The sequence below is a fragment of the Anguilla anguilla genome, chromosome 13 (assembly GCF_013347855.1).
Source record: "Anguilla anguilla isolate fAngAng1 chromosome 13, fAngAng1.pri, whole genome shotgun sequence".
NCBI lineage: Eukaryota > Metazoa > Chordata > Actinopteri > Anguilliformes > Anguillidae > Anguilla > Anguilla anguilla.
The window spans coordinates 18,358,640-18,379,244 of record NC_049213.1 but is presented as its reverse complement, the minus strand read 5'-3'; the positions used below and the strand labels follow the sequence as shown (position 1 = coordinate 18,379,244).

General features: G+C 48.5%; 1 protein-coding gene across 6 annotated transcripts in view; it reads left to right on the top strand.

Annotated features, from left to right (window-relative positions):
- LOC118211777 (ephrin type-B receptor 2) overlaps positions 1-17,545 on the top strand; it is a 127,222-nt gene extending 109,677 nt beyond the window's left edge. For 2 of the 6 annotated variants that reach the window (XM_035389232.1, XM_035389227.1), the window contains exons 6-16: positions 1,400-1,524; positions 2,634-2,796; positions 4,956-5,064; positions 5,343-5,407; positions 7,727-7,849; positions 8,051-8,298; positions 11,425-11,640; positions 11,787-11,936; positions 14,421-14,614; positions 16,433-16,588; positions 17,386-17,545. In XM_035389232.1, coding sequence (XP_035245123.1) covers positions 1,400-1,524; positions 2,634-2,796; positions 4,956-5,064; positions 5,343-5,407; positions 7,727-7,849; positions 8,051-8,298; positions 11,425-11,640; positions 11,787-11,936; positions 14,421-14,614; positions 16,433-16,588; positions 17,386-17,494 — 1,658 coding nt within the window. In that variant the 3' untranslated portion in view covers positions 17,495-17,545. Of the gene's footprint in view, positions 1-1,399; positions 1,525-2,633; positions 2,797-4,955; positions 5,065-5,339; positions 5,408-7,726; positions 7,850-8,050; positions 8,299-11,424; positions 11,641-11,786; positions 11,937-14,420; positions 14,615-16,432; positions 16,589-17,385 lie in introns of all 6 variants that reach the window. The other 4 variants (XM_035389230.1, XM_035389226.1, XM_035389229.1 and 1 more) reach the window with 3 other exon arrangements.
- The last annotated feature ends 3,060 nt before the right edge of the window (positions 17,546-20,605 follow it).

Sequence of the window (20,605 nt, the reverse complement as noted above, 5' to 3'; positions counted from 1 at the left end):
TACATGGTGACATTTTTTGCTACCACTTGACTTGCTTTTGACATCTGACCCACCCCCTTCCCCATGACAAAACTGCCACTTTTTGATTTGGCTTATTTGCACTACATTATTACTGTGTTTATGATCAAAATAAACACTATAATCCACAAAATCTTACTATAACTCTTACTGTATAGTAACTCTTATTGTACTTGAATGAATTTTACTGTTGTACATTAAAACTGCCTTCTACACAAAAAAAGATGCTGTAAAGCAAACCGCAAATACAAAATTAGAAAGCCAAAACAAAATCTCAATTTTGTGCATTGCATATTTGCGGCACCAGCAAATTGCATCAGGTTTTTTTGTGTGACTGCAAAATTTGAGTTTGCACCACAAATTTGTTCTTCCTCTTAAAATCCGAGGCCTCGGCCTTGAAAGTGAGCGCTGCCAAACACTTTGCTCTGACACTCGAGCTTCGGGCAGCGCAGATCGATTACCCGGACAAGACGAGGGTGGAACTCTCCAAGTCCTACTACAGGAGATTTTTTGTGTGCACGTGTGTGTGTGTGCACGTCACCCATTTAGATTCAGAGCCCTTTTTTTTTTGGCTGCGGTGAAAAATTGTTTTCAGACCGTCGATACCACAGCTTGCACCGTGTAAGCTTTTCACGCACCGTGAATGCAGAATAAAAGGGCTTTGTTTTTGCTTGAGCACGTTGTAGTTGTAGCTAACAGTTTCCTGGTAATAGTTTTGTAGGGTCCCACGTTTTCCATGCGCTCTATAGTACTGCCTCTTTATTTCTGACTGACTCTTTGCTGTTCTTTGCGCAAGGCTGTGGAATGAATTTGCTCATTCAACGATAATGAAGAAATGAAATATTTGTTGGTGTGCGGCCATGTGTGCGTGTCTGCATCTGCGTTTGACTGCAGATCAAATGTGAATACATGCGCGCTGTGTGCATAATGTGTGTATCAGAGAGCCGAGCGCAAGCCTCTGACACGTCTGGTCGAAACGAGTGAAATTCAGCCACATGCTTTCCTCTCTTTTCTACAGAGCCACGTTGCTCTACCGCGGAGGTCTCAGACTCCGGTCCTGGAGGGCCGCAGTGTCTGCAGGCATTCGTTGTTTCCTTTTTAATCAGCAGCCATTCAGGGTATTGAGAACGAGGTGTGTGGACTCTTTAACCAATCAGAGACTTCAGTTAATCACTCGTGCTGAAACGCATCGAAAACCAGCAGGCACTGCGGCCATCCAGGACTGGACAGGAGTTGGTCACCCCTGCTCTAACGTAATGGGCTCTGAGTTCAGATCTCTTCTGGGAGCTACATCACGTTGTGCACTTACATACCACAGAAATTCTGGCACTTTGAGGTCCATCTCAGATTTCTGTTTTAATTGTCTTTCTCTCTCCCACAGCTCCGTCCGCCGTGTCCATCATGCACCAGGTCAGCCGTACTGTGGACAGCATCACGCTGTCCTGGTCCCAGCCCGACCAACCCAACGGGGTCATTCTGGACTATGAGCTCCAGTACTATGAGAAGGTACGTGCCCTGTACCCATTTTCAGATACACATCACCCCCACACAGCCAGAACAAGGACCCAAATTACCTTAGGCCTGGCTCCTCCATCCTATTTCTGACTCTCAGCTAATCCGCGATTTAAACGCAGCAAGTTTTTATCTAAGAGTTGTGCTGACAGCTGCAGACCAAACGAAGCAGATCTCTCATCTTATTCTGTTTGAGAGATAACATCTTTGCTGCTCTGTGTCTGTTTACAGGCACTCAGTTCCAAGCAGACCTAGAGCTTCGTCTCTTCCCTTCAGTCAAGATTAGTGACAGCAAACGTACATGGCTGTGGACTCAAACAGCTGCTAGGCTGGGGGGCTTTCATGCAAATAAAAATATATATTTATGGAAGGGGCGAGTACACACACACAGAGGCACACGCAGACAGACACAGACACACACACACACACACACACCCCTGCACCTCGTGCGGCCCTCAGACGCCGCCGCGTACATTCTGTCAGAGCGCGCGTCAGCCCCTCTCAGCGGGCGCTCGGTAATGAGCGAGCGAGTGCGGCTCCGCGGTGCTCCCGCTTTGCGGGGAATGTCTGCGCCGCGCCGAAACGACGGAGCGCCGTCTGCGCCCCTGAAACAGACTCATCTGGCCTGACCCAAAACTGCCAGCGCCTCCCTCCAGAGCCGTCTAATTCCAGCTCACGACAACTGCTGGGGAGGCTGCTGGGGCCCGTTTGGCTGATTAGTCAACCGCCGCTTTGGCTGCGATGCCTATTAGTGCTTATAATTACCATTCTGACTATTAGTGTTTATAATTACCTCCCTAATCAGCCCGCCACGTGACTCATAAATTCCTGGATGTGGATATCTCCATGGTAATGGTAATTATTGACAGATGGATCATCTCCATGGCAATGTAATTTCCTACCAGGTGTGGCCATCTCCCCGACGGATGTTAAGTACTGTACTGACGCACGCGGTGATCTCTGCGGTTACGGTTATCACAGCGTTGGTTTCATTGGTCAGTACTGCTGTGTTCTGCGGTGTTCCTTTCACTGGTTGCCCCTGTAGGGCTCTGTATGGGTCGTTCTTGTGCCGGCCTTTAAATGTCATCGCGTGTTCCTCTCAGGACCAGACCGAATACAACTCCTCCACGGTGAAGAGCCAGACCAACACGGCGGTCATCCGAGGCCTCAAACCGGGGGCCATCTACGTCTTCCAGGTGCGGGCCAGGACCGTGGCCGGGTTCGGACGCTACAGCGGCAAGATGTACTTCCAGACCATGACCGAAGGTGAGGACGGCAGCCGTGTGATTGCGCACACGCACACGCTTCGCGCACTGACCGTGAACACGGCACACGTGTGCATGTAAGCTCCCCCACCAGAGAGCGGCAGGCCCCCAATAAGGTGGTTCAGTCTCTGAATGTTCCCTAATGCGAACTGAGGTTCCCTCAACAAGGAAAACAGCGGGGAATGTTTCCAAAGAGAACCGACTGGTCTAAGTACAAAACATGAAAGTTTAACTTATAAAAGGCCTTCGTCTTCATTAGTGGCATAGCCATGGAAAAGGGAAATGTATCACTGCCAGAGTTGGATATTAGCTTTTCCTGTTGTCAAAAACATTTCCCACCTCATTTCCTGCTATTGGTGGTTTAAGACTTTACGTTTTCCTTTGTGATTTCGGTGCTAAAATGAAGGCTTTTCTGTGTGTGCCTCACTCAGTTTTTGCTTTTTATTAGGCCGCATTTATTTTTTCACCAATTCAAGGCCATAATCATTCCTTTCCTACCTCCCCTTTCATCAGCAAGCCTCTTTAAATGTGTGCTTCACTCAGGAATGCTAGTGCTCAAGTGCTCAAGTGCTAGTGCGGAGTGCTCAAGGTGCTTTTTTCATTGGTTAGGTGTGTTTACAAGCTGTCTGTTCTCCACATTTTACAGCAGGCAGTCTTCTTGAGAAAGCGGTGCTCTGCGTACGCTAAGAGCCACAGGTTAACGGACCATTCTGGGGACTCATTTTTAGCGCAGTTAGTTTTTCACCCCCAGCACAGTTTTAAGGCGACCGATTAGCACCTGAATACTCAATCTGTGCCGTCCATTTCTCACTGTTAGTGTCTAAACAACCCCGTTTTTGCACAGTTCACAACAGAAAGTAGCCAGCGAGTGGGACTTTTCTGAAGAGCGGTGGTGGTCCCTTAAAGCGCTCGGCCACGGCTGCCTCCTGCTCGTAGCGAAGCGTGGAGCACGTCGGCGAGACACGCACGCGATGATGTGGAGGACACGCACGCGGCGATGTGGGGACATGCATGCGGCGATGTGGGGACACGACCGTTCCCGCGAGTCGGGGATCAGGCGGCGGCGCGCTAATCGCTGGAGAAAGACACCTGCGGGCAGGCCGCGGTCCGGCCCCGCGTCCAGCAGCGTGCGGCCCAGCCAGGGCTCTCCAAACATCTCATTACCTGCGCCGCCCAGGGACGCAATTAGCCTGCTCCCGCTACAGCAGCACCCGCCCTGGAGCTGTGCCAGGGACGGGCCGGCGGTGGGAAACACGCTAGGGGGGTGGGGGGGGGGGTGGGCATACAGGCGCCCGGAGCAAAGCCAGACGCCCCTGCCCCAGCTGTAGTTGAGGCTTCAGCTCCAGAGCAGAGTCATTAAAAAAGGAAGGGAGGGAGACACACAGATCCAGTATCCTGGCTACGGAAGAAAGGCATTCTTCCGAGAAGAATCGATAGATGAAAGAGGGGTCTCTTGCATGTGCTGGGGGGGGGGGGGGGGGGGGGGGTTGTCACGTCAGCCGGTCAGCGCCTCCCCCTGGCGTTGAGGCAGGCGTGCGCTTCTCCAGCCCTGCTGCCACGGCGATGCCGTGCCTCCCAAAATCTCCCGGAGGGGCGCGAGCAGCGCTGCAGCTACAGTGGCCGCTCCGGCACCATCTCCCCAGCCTTCTGTCCCGTGCAGGAGAGTCCCCCTCCGTCTGCCAAAACGCACTCTCTCTCACACCCCTCCATATGCTCTGGGCCCCCCGCCACCCCGGGGGCACGGATCTGCCCTAAACGGAGCGGAATGCTTTTTATATAGTGCCTTCCATCTCGTGCTCTCAGAGCACTTCAGAGTGAAGGGGGGGGAGCTCATCCACAGGCACCGCTGATGTGTGGCACGTCAGGTTCTGTTGGCCCACAATGCACAGAACCCATATTTCTTACAGTCTGTCCCTGCCATTAGAGCCGGAACATTGCAGCTTGATGTGTCGACTGACTACTCAAGAAGGGTCACGGCCGAGTGAAGTACTGTGTTTAAAAAGTAATCAAAAAAGTGTTCGAGAAAAAGTGCAATGATGTATCCCCGTTCCTGGGTGATGCACGGGGGCCATTTTGTGGCAGGATGCTCAGCACGCGTTAGGTGGCGTGGGAGAGGCGTGCGTGCTGACCGTGTGGGGGCGTGTCTTCTCTCGTTCACAGAGGAGTACAACACCAGCATGCAGGAGAAACTGCCCCTCATCATCGGCTCCGCCGCGGCCGGCCTGGTCTTCCTCATCGCCATCGTGGTCATCATCATCGTCTGCAACCGGTGAGTCAGTCTCCTGTTCCCGTCGACCGGGCAGTGCCAGGAGTTGGCGGGAAGCGGGCGGGGGAGGGGGGTCCTTGTCGTTAAGCCGGATGATTCTTTCTGCTTCATTACAGCTGTTTTCACTGCACCCCGCAGCTGGTAAAAGGCGGGTTTTACGAGGCCCGTGCCCCACGCGGTTATTGGGCACGCGGTTGTCATGCAAGCGGCTGGTGTGCACGTGGTTGTCAGGGTGGCCTGTCTCAGGCCAGCGCTATAGCTGTTCGTGTCTCCCCCAGGAGGAGAGGCTTCGAGAGGGCCGACTCCGAATACACGGACAAGCTGCAGCACTACACCAGCGGCCACAGTGAGTAACTCCCCCCACCCCTTCCTCCATCTCTCCCTCCATCCTCTCTGTCACTCGCTCGCTTTCCTGTTCTCACCCTGCCTCTCTTCTCAAATATTTACTTTCTCACCTCCCTGTCTGTCCATCACTGGAGCTCTTTGAGAACACATGTACTCTGCTTATTTACTAGCAGTTTATACTTTACATCATTCATGCATTTATTTACTTATACCGGCATGTGTCCTCCCCAACGCTCCCAGTAAATATTAAAGCAACGCAGCTTATGAATTATTCCGCTTCCGTGTACATACAGTCCAGGCCGTCGGCATAGGATTCCATTTATAGAGAGTAAATCTTTTGGAGGAGACTTGGAAATGGTACCTTCCCGGCAGAAGCGATGATTTAAAACAGGCTGATGTTTGAGAAGGCTTATGGCTTTATCTCCCGTCCTCACTCAGCTAAGTGTAAATGCAGAGCAGAGCTTCCTTTTCCTCCACGGCCTTATTTTGTGCTTACCTCGCCTATCGGCTGAGGCAGGATCCGTGGGGTAATCAGCGCTATCAGATTGTGATAAAGGCACCGTTTGCTCAGCCGGAGACCCCACTGGAGACAGCGGGATTCGCTGCAGTTAATTTCTACCTCGTAACTGTACTCCCCTTGCGCTCGCTCGTGTCTGTTCTCGCGCTCGTCTTGCTCAGGCTGTCCGCTCGCTTGTACTGTTCTTACTCCCACTGTCCTTTCTCGTCTTGCGGTCTTCTTTAAAGTCCCATATCACCCCCATGGAGTTCCCTAGAACTTTTCGCCTGGAACAGCAGTGCTTCTAGCCCAGATGCAGTTTATAGGATCCACATGAGGCTTTGAGCTCGGGCGGCCATTTTGGATGTGTTGAGGCAGAACTAGATAGTACATGGTGCTGTGCAGTGGATGGCATGTCTGCCGCATGTCAGTTTTAGAATGTAGGAGATTTTTTGTTTTGCACGGCACTCCCCCCCCAGGTTCAATTAATAGGGTGCTTTCGCATGAGGCACTCCGCCATACATCAACTTTCAACAAAGTGCTCTTCCTGGATAAAACGAGTACTGCCTGATGTATATTTTATTACGCCTATGGCAGGCCACGTGCGTATCCTGGAAACGGCCTCACCATCCGGCCATGTGCCTCGCCTCCCTCGTTCAGTCTGTTGGTCTCTGGCCATGAATAAATCAGTCAGTCATCAGAAATGGTGGGCAGCCAGATACGGCCTTCAGAACCAGAATAATCGGATTAGCCGCCTGGGATTCTTAAAACCCTGAACATTTTTCAAAGGCCATCTTAAGCCTATTTACCTGGCAGCTGGACTTAAGAGCCAATTTATTTCTTGGAGCAGAACCCGGTGATAAGCGCCTCGCTCCGTGACGCTAAATGCTCTGCTCTGGCACCCTCAGCGTCTTCTGCAAGGAAGTGGACAATATACTGCCTTACCTTGGCCTGTCCATCTGAATGCAGTCCAGTAATCTATTACTTACTTCCCAGCCCTGCCAGCGTATCTAAGCTGAGTGTCTCTCGTACTGGAAGCGCAGTAACCCCTCACTGCCTCAGTCCCGTGTAATATGCCTGCTCTGACTCCCACAGATACCCATAATCCACCTGCAGAAATCCCTTATTCTTACCCATGATCTACCTGCAGTAGTCTCTGTTACTCATAATCCACCTGAACTAACCCCTGAAGGCCAGTTGACGGTCAGTTAAGTGATGTATGATTGGCTGATGGATATCGCTACATTGTCACCAGCGTTCTATTATTGCTCGGCTTCGATATTGAACGCTGGCACTCGTATGAAGTATAAACATGTAACCGATAAAAAGGCATGGCTGAAGCAGAGTCATTAACGACATCGATGCAGTTCTCCTGTTTGGCAGATACAGACACGGAAACATTGTAATACAGTTTTAGTCTCGGCAACAGGCGCAATAATGATAGTGACGATGACAAATTGGCCGTTGTTCTAATATAAACTAAAAGTCATTCAGACCGACCATAAAATGTGACAGTCATACATCGCCTAACTGTAACCTGGCCTTTACTCTTTCAGGCATCCAAAACCCACCTGCAGTTACTCCTTATTCAACCCTGTTGCCCATGATTCCCCTTCTGTAACTGCTCACTGTCTCGGTTACCCAAAGTCCACTTGCAGTAACCACTCAATTCTCAATTTTACCATAATTCCACCTGGAGTATACTCACTCAAAACTCACTAATTTACCCATAATACATAGAAGAAGTGCGTGCGTGCGTATTTTAATGAATTGTTTGGTGTGTATGGAGCTGTGAGTATTATAGCTGATTCTTATTTTTCCAAGTAACTCCAGGAATGAAGATCTATATTGATCCGTTTACATATGAGGACCCGAACGAGGCTGTGCGGGAGTTCGCCAAGGAGATTGACATCTCCTGCGTGAAGATCGAGCAGGTCATTGGCGCAGGTGAGCTCAGCCTTGAAGCCCTCACAGTGCAGACAATGCCGGCTGGACCCTCAGGGTCTGCTAAGGCTACCGTTCCTGCAAGTGGAGATGCGTGCTTCCCACTAAACCCTCAGGCAATTGCTTTGTAGATTATTGTAATTCCTCAGCGGAGGTCCTGAGGAGTGACCTGCGGTCTTCCTGTCCCTTTGCTGTCTCTGCCAGGTGAGTTCGGAGAAGTGTGCAGTGGGAACCTGAAGCTCCCGGGGAAGAGGGAGATGTTTGTGGCCATTAAGACCCTGAAGTCGGGCTACACGGAGAAGCAGAGGCGGGACTTCCTGAGCGAGGCCAGCATCATGGGCCAGTTCGACCACCCCAACGTGATCCACCTGGAGGGCGTGGTCACCAAGAGCAGCCCGGTCATGATCGTCACGGAGTTCATGGAGAACGGGTCACTGGACTCATTCCTCCGAGTGAGTCTTTCTTTCTTTGTCTCTTCTTTTCTGGCTTAACTGCCACTCTTTTGCTTAAACACTCTGCCGCTCTGCTCTCTGTGCAACTCCTTATTTCTTTATTTCTGTTTTATATCCCTGCCTCTTATTTACTTTTCTCTCTCAAGGTCACTCTCTTTCTTATTCTCTCTGTTTCACTCTCACTTTGTCCGTCTTGATTTATCTCCTAAGGGGACAGAACTGCTCACAGAGACTAATGATACAGCCCTGACAGCATTCGGTCCACGCTGATATCAAAGAACGAGAGCACACGCATACACACACGCACACACACACACGCAGACAAACACACACACACACACACACAGCATGGCAATATGTTGCCTTTATCGCCCTTGTCATCAGTTTCTTCTCCTCCTGTGTGATTAACAGCACCCCTGGAGTTTGTCTGAGGTATCCAGACGTGTCATATCTGCGGGCTCTGCCAAGAAAGCGTCGCTAACAGCTTACATCCATCTCAGCCCATCATTCCGTACGGCTAAAGCAATAGCAGCTAGATGCTATACAGATTGGCCGCGCAGCCATCGGTCATTTCGGACCGGCTTATGATTACGAGTACAAGCGGTCCTTTGCCTGTTTAAGGCAGTGCTGCTCCCACATCTTAATGTTCCCTTACCTCAGGAAGACACCCGAAGAGCAGCTTGCGAAAGACTGATAGGAGTGCCTGAAACCCAGCGCCATTTTGTCTTCACTTTTCGGCGCTAAGTCGTTTCATTGAGCTCTTGGTCTAGAGTGGTATAAGGCACAGCGCTGTGACTCACACTAATCGCAGGTGTGTGATTATGGAAATGTTTTATAATCCGAACGTTACTCATGACGTGGAGGATCCGCAGTGGCACTGAGTTTAAGCTTCCTCCCCCCGCCCCCCCCCGTCAAGAGTTTCAGAATCATTCTGAGGAAAAGAACATTTTAGGCTTGTACAGTTGAAGTGTGGCGGCTAGCGTAGCTTTCCATTACCAACAGTCAGTTATGTCATTTGTGCGTCATCATGCATTTTAACGAAAGGAGTGAGTGTCCACAGACCTTTCATTGCTCAGCCATTTACCTCTAATTGGACTCTTGTCTTTGAAATTCATTGAAAGCAGTTGATTTATTAAATGTAAAATGAACCCATACATGTTTGTGTACCCATACAGGAGTTCTTCCCATCTGTGCAATTGAGGGCAAGCAGCATTAATTTATAATATACAATGGGGCTAATAAAACAGGCATACAAAATTGCATGTTTGTTTATGGCAAAAATACATTTATTATTTTACTCCTTTCAGAAAATTGCCTGTTCCATTCTCAGGTGGGCCAACCTTGCCGTTGGACCTTGAATTGTGTCAGTTACAGTAATGTCCAGCTGTGTTTGGGGCAATACATAAAGCATGTACTGTAAGCCGTGTGAAGTCACACTGGACCCGGGTGTCTGCTAATGTGGTAAGCAATGATAATATAGACGGTAAAAAATGTGGACATGAGGCCCACCACCCCCACCTGGAGCATGTGCACTTCTGTGACCTCCTCTTCCACAGAAGAGAAACACAAAACAAGACAAGTCATTACTCCTTCTGCAGAAGACATAATAGTAACATAATTGTCTCTGTTCAGGCAGTTTGGATTAGTAATAAGCTCCTGGTTCTTCTCTTGTCAGCTTTTGTCATATCGCTTCGTGCTGTCATTGTGTTTGTCACCTGGGATCATTGACTCTGGAGATTTAGGAGGCAGGAGATTTCTGAAGGAGGGGAATGAGGATTAAAGAGAGACATAAAAAAGGAAAATTAAGGTTTTTTTTTGCTTGAGGGAGAAAGAAAGGGACTGAGGAATTTTTTGAAAACCTCAATCTTCTGACAGTTTGATGTGGCTGCTGCTCGAACATGCAGACATGTCGCATCTGTTTTCCTGTCTTTGTTAAAGCAATATTGTAATTCCTCTCCTTCAAACGCACATCTCAGGCTCGTCTCAAGCATTGCGATACTTTTTGGTGATGTGTCTGACAGCCCACTGATCACTCTGGAGCAGATTGTTCCTCTACTGGGAGTGGAGCTTCACAAGCCCTTGACAGTGTTTAGCTGTAAATATCCATTTTTGAGAACATGAAGCTGTCTCTCAGTGCAAGTTCCACCAGAGCACAGAGGGTTGAAGAGTGAGCTGTCCTTCTCAGACAGAGAGAGGAGAGAGAGGAGAGAGAGAGAGAGTATAATTAGGCTATTTATACCTGTATTATTACTGTATATATACACACACGTTAGTAACACTGCTACTTTTGTCATCATATATTGTTGCTATGGTATAACATGTTTCACATTTGTGAGCCTGCGTCGGTAAAACTACATTTTGAAGGCACGCCGGTGGCGTATGATTTTTTGGATTTGAGCATGCTGTGCGGAGCAGAGGAATGCGATCGATACAGGCAATATGATCAATCCAGGGAGATCAAAGCAATAAGCAAGAGGAACCAGCTAAAGCCAAGCATTAAACGGCGGAACCCATTTTCATTGATTGCTGAAATGGAACCCACAAAGCAGACAGAACATATATGGGGGGGCAGTCCGTAACCGTAGTAGGGTCTGCTTTTAGCCTCAGTTGCTGTACTGTGCTAAAGCAGAACACTCCTTTGGGAAAGTGCATACATCATTGGAAGATATGTCAACATGAGTATAGCTTGCAAGTTCAAGCCCTATAAATAATGTATGACAGTTTATCATTACAGAATGTAGTACAACGAAGGATAACTGCATAATGTACTGGCTGCGATGAGATGCGCAGTGTTGTGCAGTTAATGAGGTATGAAATGTTCAAGGCACAGGTCCGTAGTCTGAGCACAGGAGAGCAGTTTGAGAGAGAGAGAGAAAGGGGGAAGAGGTGAAGTACAGTAGCAGGTGAGGCTAGTCCGCTGCTCAGTCTGCCCGGCGATGTCCACGGGAGGCTGCGGTTGGCCGTTTCTCCGACGGCCTCCGGTGCAGAGCGGAAACGCGCAGCCGAGTTGGCTGAATCCCCTGGGGCCCAGATGCAGGGTCCCAGGGGCCCCACTCAGGCCGCGGGGTCTAGCCGGAGCCAGCACCACAGTGCGAGACCGCTGACGTGTCACCTCCCCCCCCACAGCAAAACGACGGGCAGTTCACGGTGATCCAGCTGGTGGGCATGCTGCGTGGCATCGCCTCGGGCATGAAGTACCTCGCCGACATGAACTACGTGCACCGGGACCTGGCCGCCCGCAACATCCTGGTCAACAGCAACCTGGTGTGCAAGGTGTCCGACTTCGGCCTGTCCCGCTTCCTGGAGGACGACACGTCGGACCCCACCTACACCAGCGCCCTGGTGAGAGTCCGCATTTCACCTGTGCCTGCTCACACAAAGTCATACCTCATCTCCACCTCTCACACCTTCACCTCTCATACCATACCCTGCTCCTCTAACATGGCTTACTGTGTGAGGTCTCCTCTGAGCTGGGGTCTGTTTCACAGGGAGGGAAGATCCCAATCCGATGGACCGCGCCCGAGGCCATTCAGTACAGGAAATTCACCTCCGCCAGTGATGTGTGGAGCTACGGCATCGTCATGTGGGAGGTCATGTCCTACGGAGAGCGGCCTTACTGGGACATGACCAATCAAGACGTAAGCTCTGAGCTTCCTTTTATCTTCCATAAAGACATGCTGTTTATGCAAGGGCATAGCGATAGCCTCCTAGTGAGAGTTTGCTACAATGGTCAATATGTAGTTACAAAATCAACACCTCCAACTGTACAGAAGATGTTTCTTGCCTTTCCAGTAAAAATTTTTAGAAAGGATATGGTATGAAATGGACCAGGAAAAAATGGTTTCAGTAGTTTTTTTTCTCTGCGCTCAAAACATTCCTGAATTTACCGTTCACCTGGAAATTTTTACATTAGATTACATTTATTTGGCAGACGGTTTTATCCAAAGCGACGTACAACAAGTGAATTTTGTCTACTGACAGTCGGCATGACTAATGCAGAAATTGTGATCTTTTTTTCTCCATACCAGCTGTTTGTTCGGAACATGTTTATTCATTTTGGGTCGTCGGTATGGTTTCCTGGCTCTCTGTAGGCCTGGTAAAGGTTCCCAGTGTCTCTCCCTCCGTTCTGCTTTACAGCCCGGCAGCAGATGCTGCGTTTCTCATGTCTCTGGCTTTCCAAAGGCAGCAGTTCTCTCTGCTGACCCAGAGCCTTTTGCGTCCAGGTGTTTAATCTTGAACCGGCATCACCGCCGAGCTGTAGCGTCGCTGTAGACGGGCAGTGGCTCACGGCGGAGCGCATCTCCCAGCCTCAGCGTTCCCTGTAGGACCGCGGAAGCGAAGCAAATTAACGGGCTGATAACGGAAAAGCGTTCAAAATCGAAAGCCCGGACGCACGGCGCGCTAAGGAGGGGCGGGGGATATCGCCGTGGTTATCCTATTAGCGACTCCTGATAGTGTTTCCCACCCCCCACCCCCCAAACGGAGATCTTCATTTGAAATGGCTGAATGAGATTAATCTGAGATCAGCGGCTGGTAATTGAGGCCCTAATGAGCTGAGGAGCAGCGGTGTGGCATGGTCTGTGCCCCCCCCCCCCCCCTAATCGTCAGCAGCGCGCGACACCTCTCTTATTACACGCCTGTCTTATTGGCCCTCTCGTTTCAGGGGTTTTCAAGCAAGAAGCACTTTTATGCTTGTGGAGTGAGCCGTCTTTGCCGAACCCCCCCCACACCCCCCACCCCAAATTTGGCCAATCACCAGTGCGAGGTGGAGTGGACAGTTTTAACAATGTCCCGTGCCAATACTGGAATGGCAGATTCGCCTAAGCCCGAAAACCTAGCATGAGACCGATGCGCTGGATTTGCAGGCGGGCCACCTTATCTTTTAAGCGCCGTTTTTCATTTGAAATAATTTCTCTTTAATGTAAGCCAGTCCACACTCCCTTTCTATCGGGAGTCTCCATTTTACATACACAGCCAGATCTCACATCAGCACTGTGGTCCAGATCCAGGCTCCAGATCCCACGGGCTGTAGAAATGAAAGCCTTTGGACTGAAGCTTAGCTTCAAAAAAATAAAATAAATGTGAGGTCAGCTGTCTCGTCATTGGTGCAAATGGTGGTCAGATGAGGAATTGGTTTCAATTACAGGACACCAAGCTCTTCCTTATCATTCCCCCGGAGCGGAGCCGTTTAATATCCGTAACAGACGCGCGGCCCGCGATGGGACTTCCCCGCCGTCCCGGGAGGACGTGGGCTCGCCGCCTGATTAATATCCTGCCGCCGCGGAGCGCGGCCCGCCTATCGCTCACGCCGCCCCGCTAGCCCCCCGCAGAAAATTACGGCCCGGCGCCCCCGCCGTCCGCGGCGCCGGCGTGAAGAGGCGGGGACGTCAGGGTGACAGATTGCGCCTCCTGGCCGTCCAGTCAAGTCCAAACTCGTACCCCCCACCCCCCATCCCCCACCCCCGGACACCAGATAACGATCAGAGTTTATTTATGAAGGAGCCAGATCAAGTCTCACATCTCCCCTTCTCCCAGACACGATTTCTTCTGGAAGATTCCGCCTTGTTTTCAAATGCATACGGAAGAAAGAGTGCATGGGTAGAACCTCGTTAAGGACTTGGCAGTGAAATATTGCGGCAACATTTTGAAGGAAGGCAGTGTAGCATGCATCAGTAATGAGGGGTGGGGCCGTGAAATCCTTGTGGTGCACCATTGTTTTTGAGGCTACAGACAGTAATAATGCAGATGATGCTGCAGGCAGTGGTTGGGTAAAGCGGTTAGTGAGAGAGGATGGATGGAAATGGATGGAACACAATGGATGGAACACAAATACCATAGGGCGCAGAACTAGACAGTCGGAATGTGGGCCTGGAGGGGATCCCTTCAGCGGTTGCACCTGCTCACTGCGGGAGTCTGCTGTGACCACAATGAATAAAGACAAAAAAGCAGCTGTTTGGTTCAGTAAAACTTTCCTTCAAATAGCACTGCATATGGAGTTTGTTTATGGTGAAAAGGTTTGTGGAGACCTGGATGCACTGCAATGGGAACTCTGCTCTCTCCCCTCCTGTTGGTCCTCGTAGAGCCTGCTAGAGACCCTTAGAGCTCTGTGTCTCCCCCCACAGGTGATCAACGCCATCGAGCAGGACTACCGGCTGCCTCCCCCCATGGACTGCCCCAGCGCCCTGCACCAGCTTATGCTGGACTGCTGGCAGAAGGACCGCAACAACCGGCCCAAGTTCAGCCAGATCGTCAACAACCTGGACAAGATGATCCGCAACCCCAACAGCCTGAAGGCCATGACCCCGCTGTCTTCTGGGTAATACCCATGCACACACACACAAACATATACATACATGTCTTATGGTGTGGGTATGGGTTGAAACTTTGGAAAAAAAAAAAAAAAAACCCTTGTATCTTCAGAGATCCAAGGACCTCTCCTACTCGTGAGTCCTGAGTGACTCCCTGAAGAAACATTTTCTGTATTCTGTGAAACTTTACTTTCACTCCTCCAAAAGCACTGGCTTCTCCGCTGGTCTGTAGGACCGTTTCAACACCCGAAAATCATTAGTTTGAGTACAGACAGTCCCCTGAAGCCGGACTGATAGCCTCGCAAGAATCGAGCAGAACATACTGTACCAAATATGGGACAAATTTGCTCTGCGGGGGGTGGGGTGGAGAAGACGTTTGCACGATGATGCAGTACAACTCAAGCGCACGAAGAATGTCCTGCGCCTTGACGATAAACAGAGCTCTTTTTATTGCCGTGTAATGGAGCTGCAGAGCCTCCTGCTAAACGCCACATGCAGCGCTCGGGGGCACGCACCGTCTCTGTGTTTCTGTTTGTTTTCATGTGTTTTGTGTCGTAATGAATTCCAAAAGTCTGGCCAAGAGTTAAAGAACTTTCCACCAAGTTTGTGTACAAGTTCTCTTCGTATACCGAAACGGTGCTTCAAACATGAGCCGAGAGCTCAGACAGGGAGCACAGCCTCGCCCACGGGCCTGTGCCCTCCTAGTTCTGGTGGTGCGCTTCATGTCTACTGAAGATTGTTTTTTTTTTTTGTTTTTTGTATCTGTTGGCAACGGGAGGGTATGTAAATAAAATCCTGTTGGTTCGATGGCCCAGGCGTTTTGTTGAACGCCCGAGGCGATTCCTGATTCAATGCGGTTGTGAAACCAGAAAACTAAAACAGCGTCGAGCAGCTTTCAAGTGGACGTCATGTTTCCTTGAAGGCCTACGATCAAACCAAATTCCTCACCCTTTTTTGTTTGTTCTTTTATTTTTAAGGGTAGAATTGAACTTGTTTTTTTGGCGGAAGGCACATTTGTGTGTGCGTTTTCCTGATGTCCGGCTCTGGCATTGTACCACGTAGTCACACCTCTTCTCCACCCCAGCTTCCTGCTGGAAGGAGCTGCCTGCTCAGGACTGCGGACTTTTCCTAACCGGTCCTCACCAATGCAGTCTCGGATCGCTAGCTCACAGTTACTGCTACAGTTATAGATATCACGTACCATCATCTGTTTATCCTTTTGATAAGCCCCCGTCTGTTTTTATTGTTGTATTGATTCGTACTTAGGGCATCCTATCAAGTGTTAGCGCACTTAATGTCTTATTCCACCGTGTTGGCTGAGTGTGATCAGTCTGTTCTGAATATAGTAACTGTCTGGTCTGTTCTGTTCTGATCTTTATAGTTATGCTGGTTACTTGCATTTTCTATTAGCTATGCTATGATAGTGTCTGCCTAGTGAGTGCATGCAGACGTCCACAGTGACAGTTAATACGGTGTGAAGTGTAGTGTACTGCAGGGTTCCACAGTTGCCAGACTGTAAGTTTGGTTAGTACTCTGAGCACAGTACTATTGTAGTGATTACCTTCAGAGTTGTTCTCTCAGCACTCACTTATGTACCAAGCATCACTTCTGCACTGAAAAAAAAATGTTTCATTGGGTACATTTTTACTTCAGTTTGTTACGCCTATATTTTTTAGGTTCTCTCAGTTGAAGGTTTTGAATGAACATGAGAATGTTCAACTCTGAAAACATTAAAGTTTTAGGTTTTCCCAATGAGACATTTTTCTTCAGTGTGTCTCAGCAGCGTCTTGGTTGTTCTCACCCGTGTCTCTCCCCATGTCTCTCAGCATCCACCTGCCCCTGCTGGACCGCAGCGTGCCAGATTTTTCCAGCTTCAGCGCCGTAGATGATTGGCTGGACGCCATCAAAATGGGCCAGTACAAAGAGAACTTTGCCAACGCTGACTTTACCAGCTTTGATGTAGTCTCCCAGATGACTATGGAGTAAGTCCCCCCCCTCCCCTTTGTCCAGAACAGTTTCGCACCCTCCCAGTTCCTTAGGGTTGAGTCCCCTTAGCAATTACCCCGTTTCTCTTCTGCTCACACCTGCACAAACCTGCTTTTGTCTACAGTAGTTTCACCCCTAGTCTTCGTTTATACCAGTGAGCCACATGGCACATGAAATACTTCATTGCTGTGAAATGATATCCGTTTGAATTTTTTTGTCGTTTGTGAAAGTGTTGTTTCTGACTACCAATAAGAATTTAGGGAACTCAGTATATCAATCATATTTGATTAGAATGTTCCAGCACTGCTTCCTGTCCTGATATCTGTAAACAGTATCAGTTGTAAAGGTATGAGAAGGTTATTGAGGAAGAACAGCAAAAAATCTTCTCAAGCAGAGGTGTTTAACAAACACGATACTTAGAAAATGTGGTTTTATTGTTTGGTCGGTACATCTCCAGACATGATCTTACGTTGATAATTGAAACGTGAGCCACAGTCCTGGTTTGTGAAATTCTTTTTCCCTTGTGTCACAGACTGTAATATGCTCATAAAAAGGTTCATTTCACTAGGAAAACAAAAGAATGCTGTTGTCATTACTTTTTTTACGAACCTGGCATGTGGTGTGATGGTTATCGTGTTCCAAGGTAAATTTTTTGGCTTCGCTGTGAGGGCTGCTGTGTGTGTGTGTGTGCTGTACAAGCGGGGTGCAGAGTCTGTGGGGCTCTGTCCCTGCTCCTGCTCGCATCAGCGTTCTCATGAGTGACCCCCGTCCCCTCTTCTCAACCCCCCTGCAGTGACATCCTGAGGGTGGGGGTGACGCTAGCAGGGCACCAGAAGAAGATCCTCAACAGCGTCCAGATGATGCGAGCCCAGATGAACCAGATCCAGTCTGTGGAAGTTTGACCTCTGGAGACGGACCTGGGAGGGAGCAAGGGGGGGTGGGGGGGTGGGGGGGTGGGGGCCACGACGCTGGACTCTGTGCCCGAGGCTTCCTGTATGACCGTCTTTCTCTCTGGACATCTCCTCCCCCCCCCCCAACAAACGCTCTATACGCTCCTCTTCCCATCGTGCCCCCTCCCCACCAAAACCCCGGCTCCCCCAGGCCAGAATCCCGCCAGGGCAGATCCACGGTCACGCACGGGTGGCGAATGTCGTCGTCTTCTTAAACTTCCATCGTCTGCAGAAAACCACTTCTCTTACATTTACATTTTCTTCCCACATTTTAATTTGCTCTTTTTCCAGAATTTTGTAGAGAATTTTTTTAAAGAAAAAAGAAATGTTAAAATACAGCAAGAAGATCTATATAAACATATAGATTTGTTCATAAGGTGAACTGAATGAGAAGGCTACCCTTTAAAAGGGCAAAGGAATCAACTGTGATGGGGAGAGAAATGGCACAAAGCTCGGCTCTGGGATTCTTTACTCTTTGTGCTGTGCTGATAAAGATTCCAGTGCTGATGTCTCTGGCAGCCATTTTGCCATGGAGGATTCACAGAAGAAACTCAAGGAACATGAATTATAATAATCCTGTTGTTGACGCAGGAGAAAATACAAACTGCTCTTTCCATGAAATGGATCTTTGATTGGCAGCACTTACTTCCGTGAACAGTTTTAGAAAGAATTCCGTAACTATGCGATTTAAAAAAGAAAAAGAAAAAAAACTTAAAGCAACAAGGACTTGCCATGATTAATCTCTTAGTGTGGAGTTTAAGGAATTTTTTTTTTTTTTTTTGCTTCCTTTCACCATGAAAAAGTGTTTCCTTTTTTATTACATCACAGTCTGCCAAATGGGACATCCTCCCTGCATACCTCTGATGTCATCATCCTGTACATATCAGATACACTTGACATTATGATGTCATCACCACGAGCCTGTCATCTGTGAGGCTCGCCTCCATGTTTGGACTGCAGGATTTGATGGACTGGCTCACAAACTCTTTTTAGGGTGACTGGAGGGAGGTCATTATTTGTTGTCATTAATATTTTTCTTTATTTCCCAGAAGTTAGTTGTGGACCTGAAGAAAATTGGTAACAAACATTGTGCAGTCTTCCTCCATGACATGCTGTTTTGGGTGTTCTTTTTCCTATATTGTTTACATAGAGGGACCCCGAGTGCACATATGTTTTGGTCTTCACATGATGTACTTCTTTCCCTTTATTGTTTGGAAATCTTGCCGTTTCATGTGTGAGGCCTATCGAAGCCTGAAGCCTGGGGCTAGAGTGAGCATGCCGAGGCAAGGAGGGACTTCACCAGGGGCTTGGATTTAGACACTTTATGGAACACTGTGTTGATGTGCTTTTTTTCTCTCAAAGTTTTGTTTTCAAAAGAGATGCTTTATAATGAAGTGTTAGCAGAAGGGAGGAGCAGGGTAGTGCATACGATTATGTAATAATGTCATCTTGACCCATGATTATAGAGACATGTTCTTTTTTTATTTAAAAAATGGCCACCGGTACTTTGCAGATTTGATGGTAGGTTGTTTTATATGCTGTAATTATTATTATTATTATTATAAGTTTCAGTTGTAGAGAACACAGATGTTAATGCGGCTTTTCATGATGGGAAGGTAATGAGTGGGTGATGAAAGGGAAGGATCTAGGAGGAGGACACAGGGAGTATTTGGGGGAACAATTCTGTTACACTGTTACACAAACTGCTAGGACAGCCACAAGGCATCTCTCCACAGTTTACCTTCCCAAGACTACCCACGGTCCTCTCTCAGAAGCAGGGCATTCCCTGCCTGACAGAAAGACAGTGTCCACTCGTGCTACTCAGCTGGAATGGATGAAGATGGGTGAAGGTGTGACATCCTAACACCCCCTCTCCATAGTTATTTTTTTCTGTTTGTTTTTCAGTTGCTCAGACGTTTTTGGTTCTTACACACCAAGATTTCATATTTTCAACAGTGTAAGAAAAATATACACGTGCTTTTCTCTCTTTGAAGGTGCAGAAAACTGGTTGGTAATCGAAGAATCACCTTAATGCTTCTCGAAAGATGTGGTAGCATTTTATTTTAAGGGCCGATTTATAGTATTAGAAAGCATTTGATGCTATTTAGTTGTACTACTACGTATTAACTAAAGATGCATTACTTTTTCATATTTGTTTAACGCGTAGTTGTTATCTGTTAAAATAATGACATATTCATTGATATACTACTTCGGTCAGGGTTTGAAAATCTGAATGTAAATTTAAAAAACAAAACCGATCTTAACATAGTTAAGATGGTGAACTAGTTTTTTTTTGTTAATATTTCTAAAATGGATTTAACTTTTCAATCTGATGTTTATTTTGTATTACCTCATCACTACAGGTATAAAAAAAACTCATTTATCATCAACAGCTTTGTAACATTATAAAATAGGCCCTTGAAATTTAATGTGACAAAAGTTTGTCATGGTGTTCTGCTTAAAGGTATTTAGGGGGAAAAAAAAACAAAAAAACTTTTTGGGTGAGTTGAGGCTTGGGTGTCCAGTGTTGATTTGGGCTGACTTGTCTGGCCTGAGGGCTGAGAGTGGAGATGGGACGGTGGAGGATGTGGGGTTTGTCCCAGAATCAGCCTGTCAAGAGTCCGGAGACTGAAGGCCCCTCAGGCGTGCTGGAGGATAAGCGTAGTCCAGTCAGGACGTCGGTCCAAGCCGGAACATCAGGATCCTGGGCCCACTGACTGCAGTGCAACAGGACTATGTCCCAACGAACTGCTCGCAAGCATTCTGTTGGGTTCTGAAGGAACGATGTTTTAAGAGGCACTAACCACAGAATCATGCCGCAAACTCCTTTGACAAGTCCGGCACTGTCATGGCGATTAGTGGAGGATTCCTAAGCATTTGAGCCGGCCGAATCAAGCTCAGAGTTTTTGGGTTGAATGCAGTACCAAGGGGAGTGTAAGGGGCTTCCATTAGTTAACATAAATCGTTTGTGATTTTTTACAGAAGAAAAAAAAAATGAACCCGCGATGCTTCCCGTCTCGAGTGGGTCGGACACTCCGTCGGTCGGACGTGTGCCTTCCCACG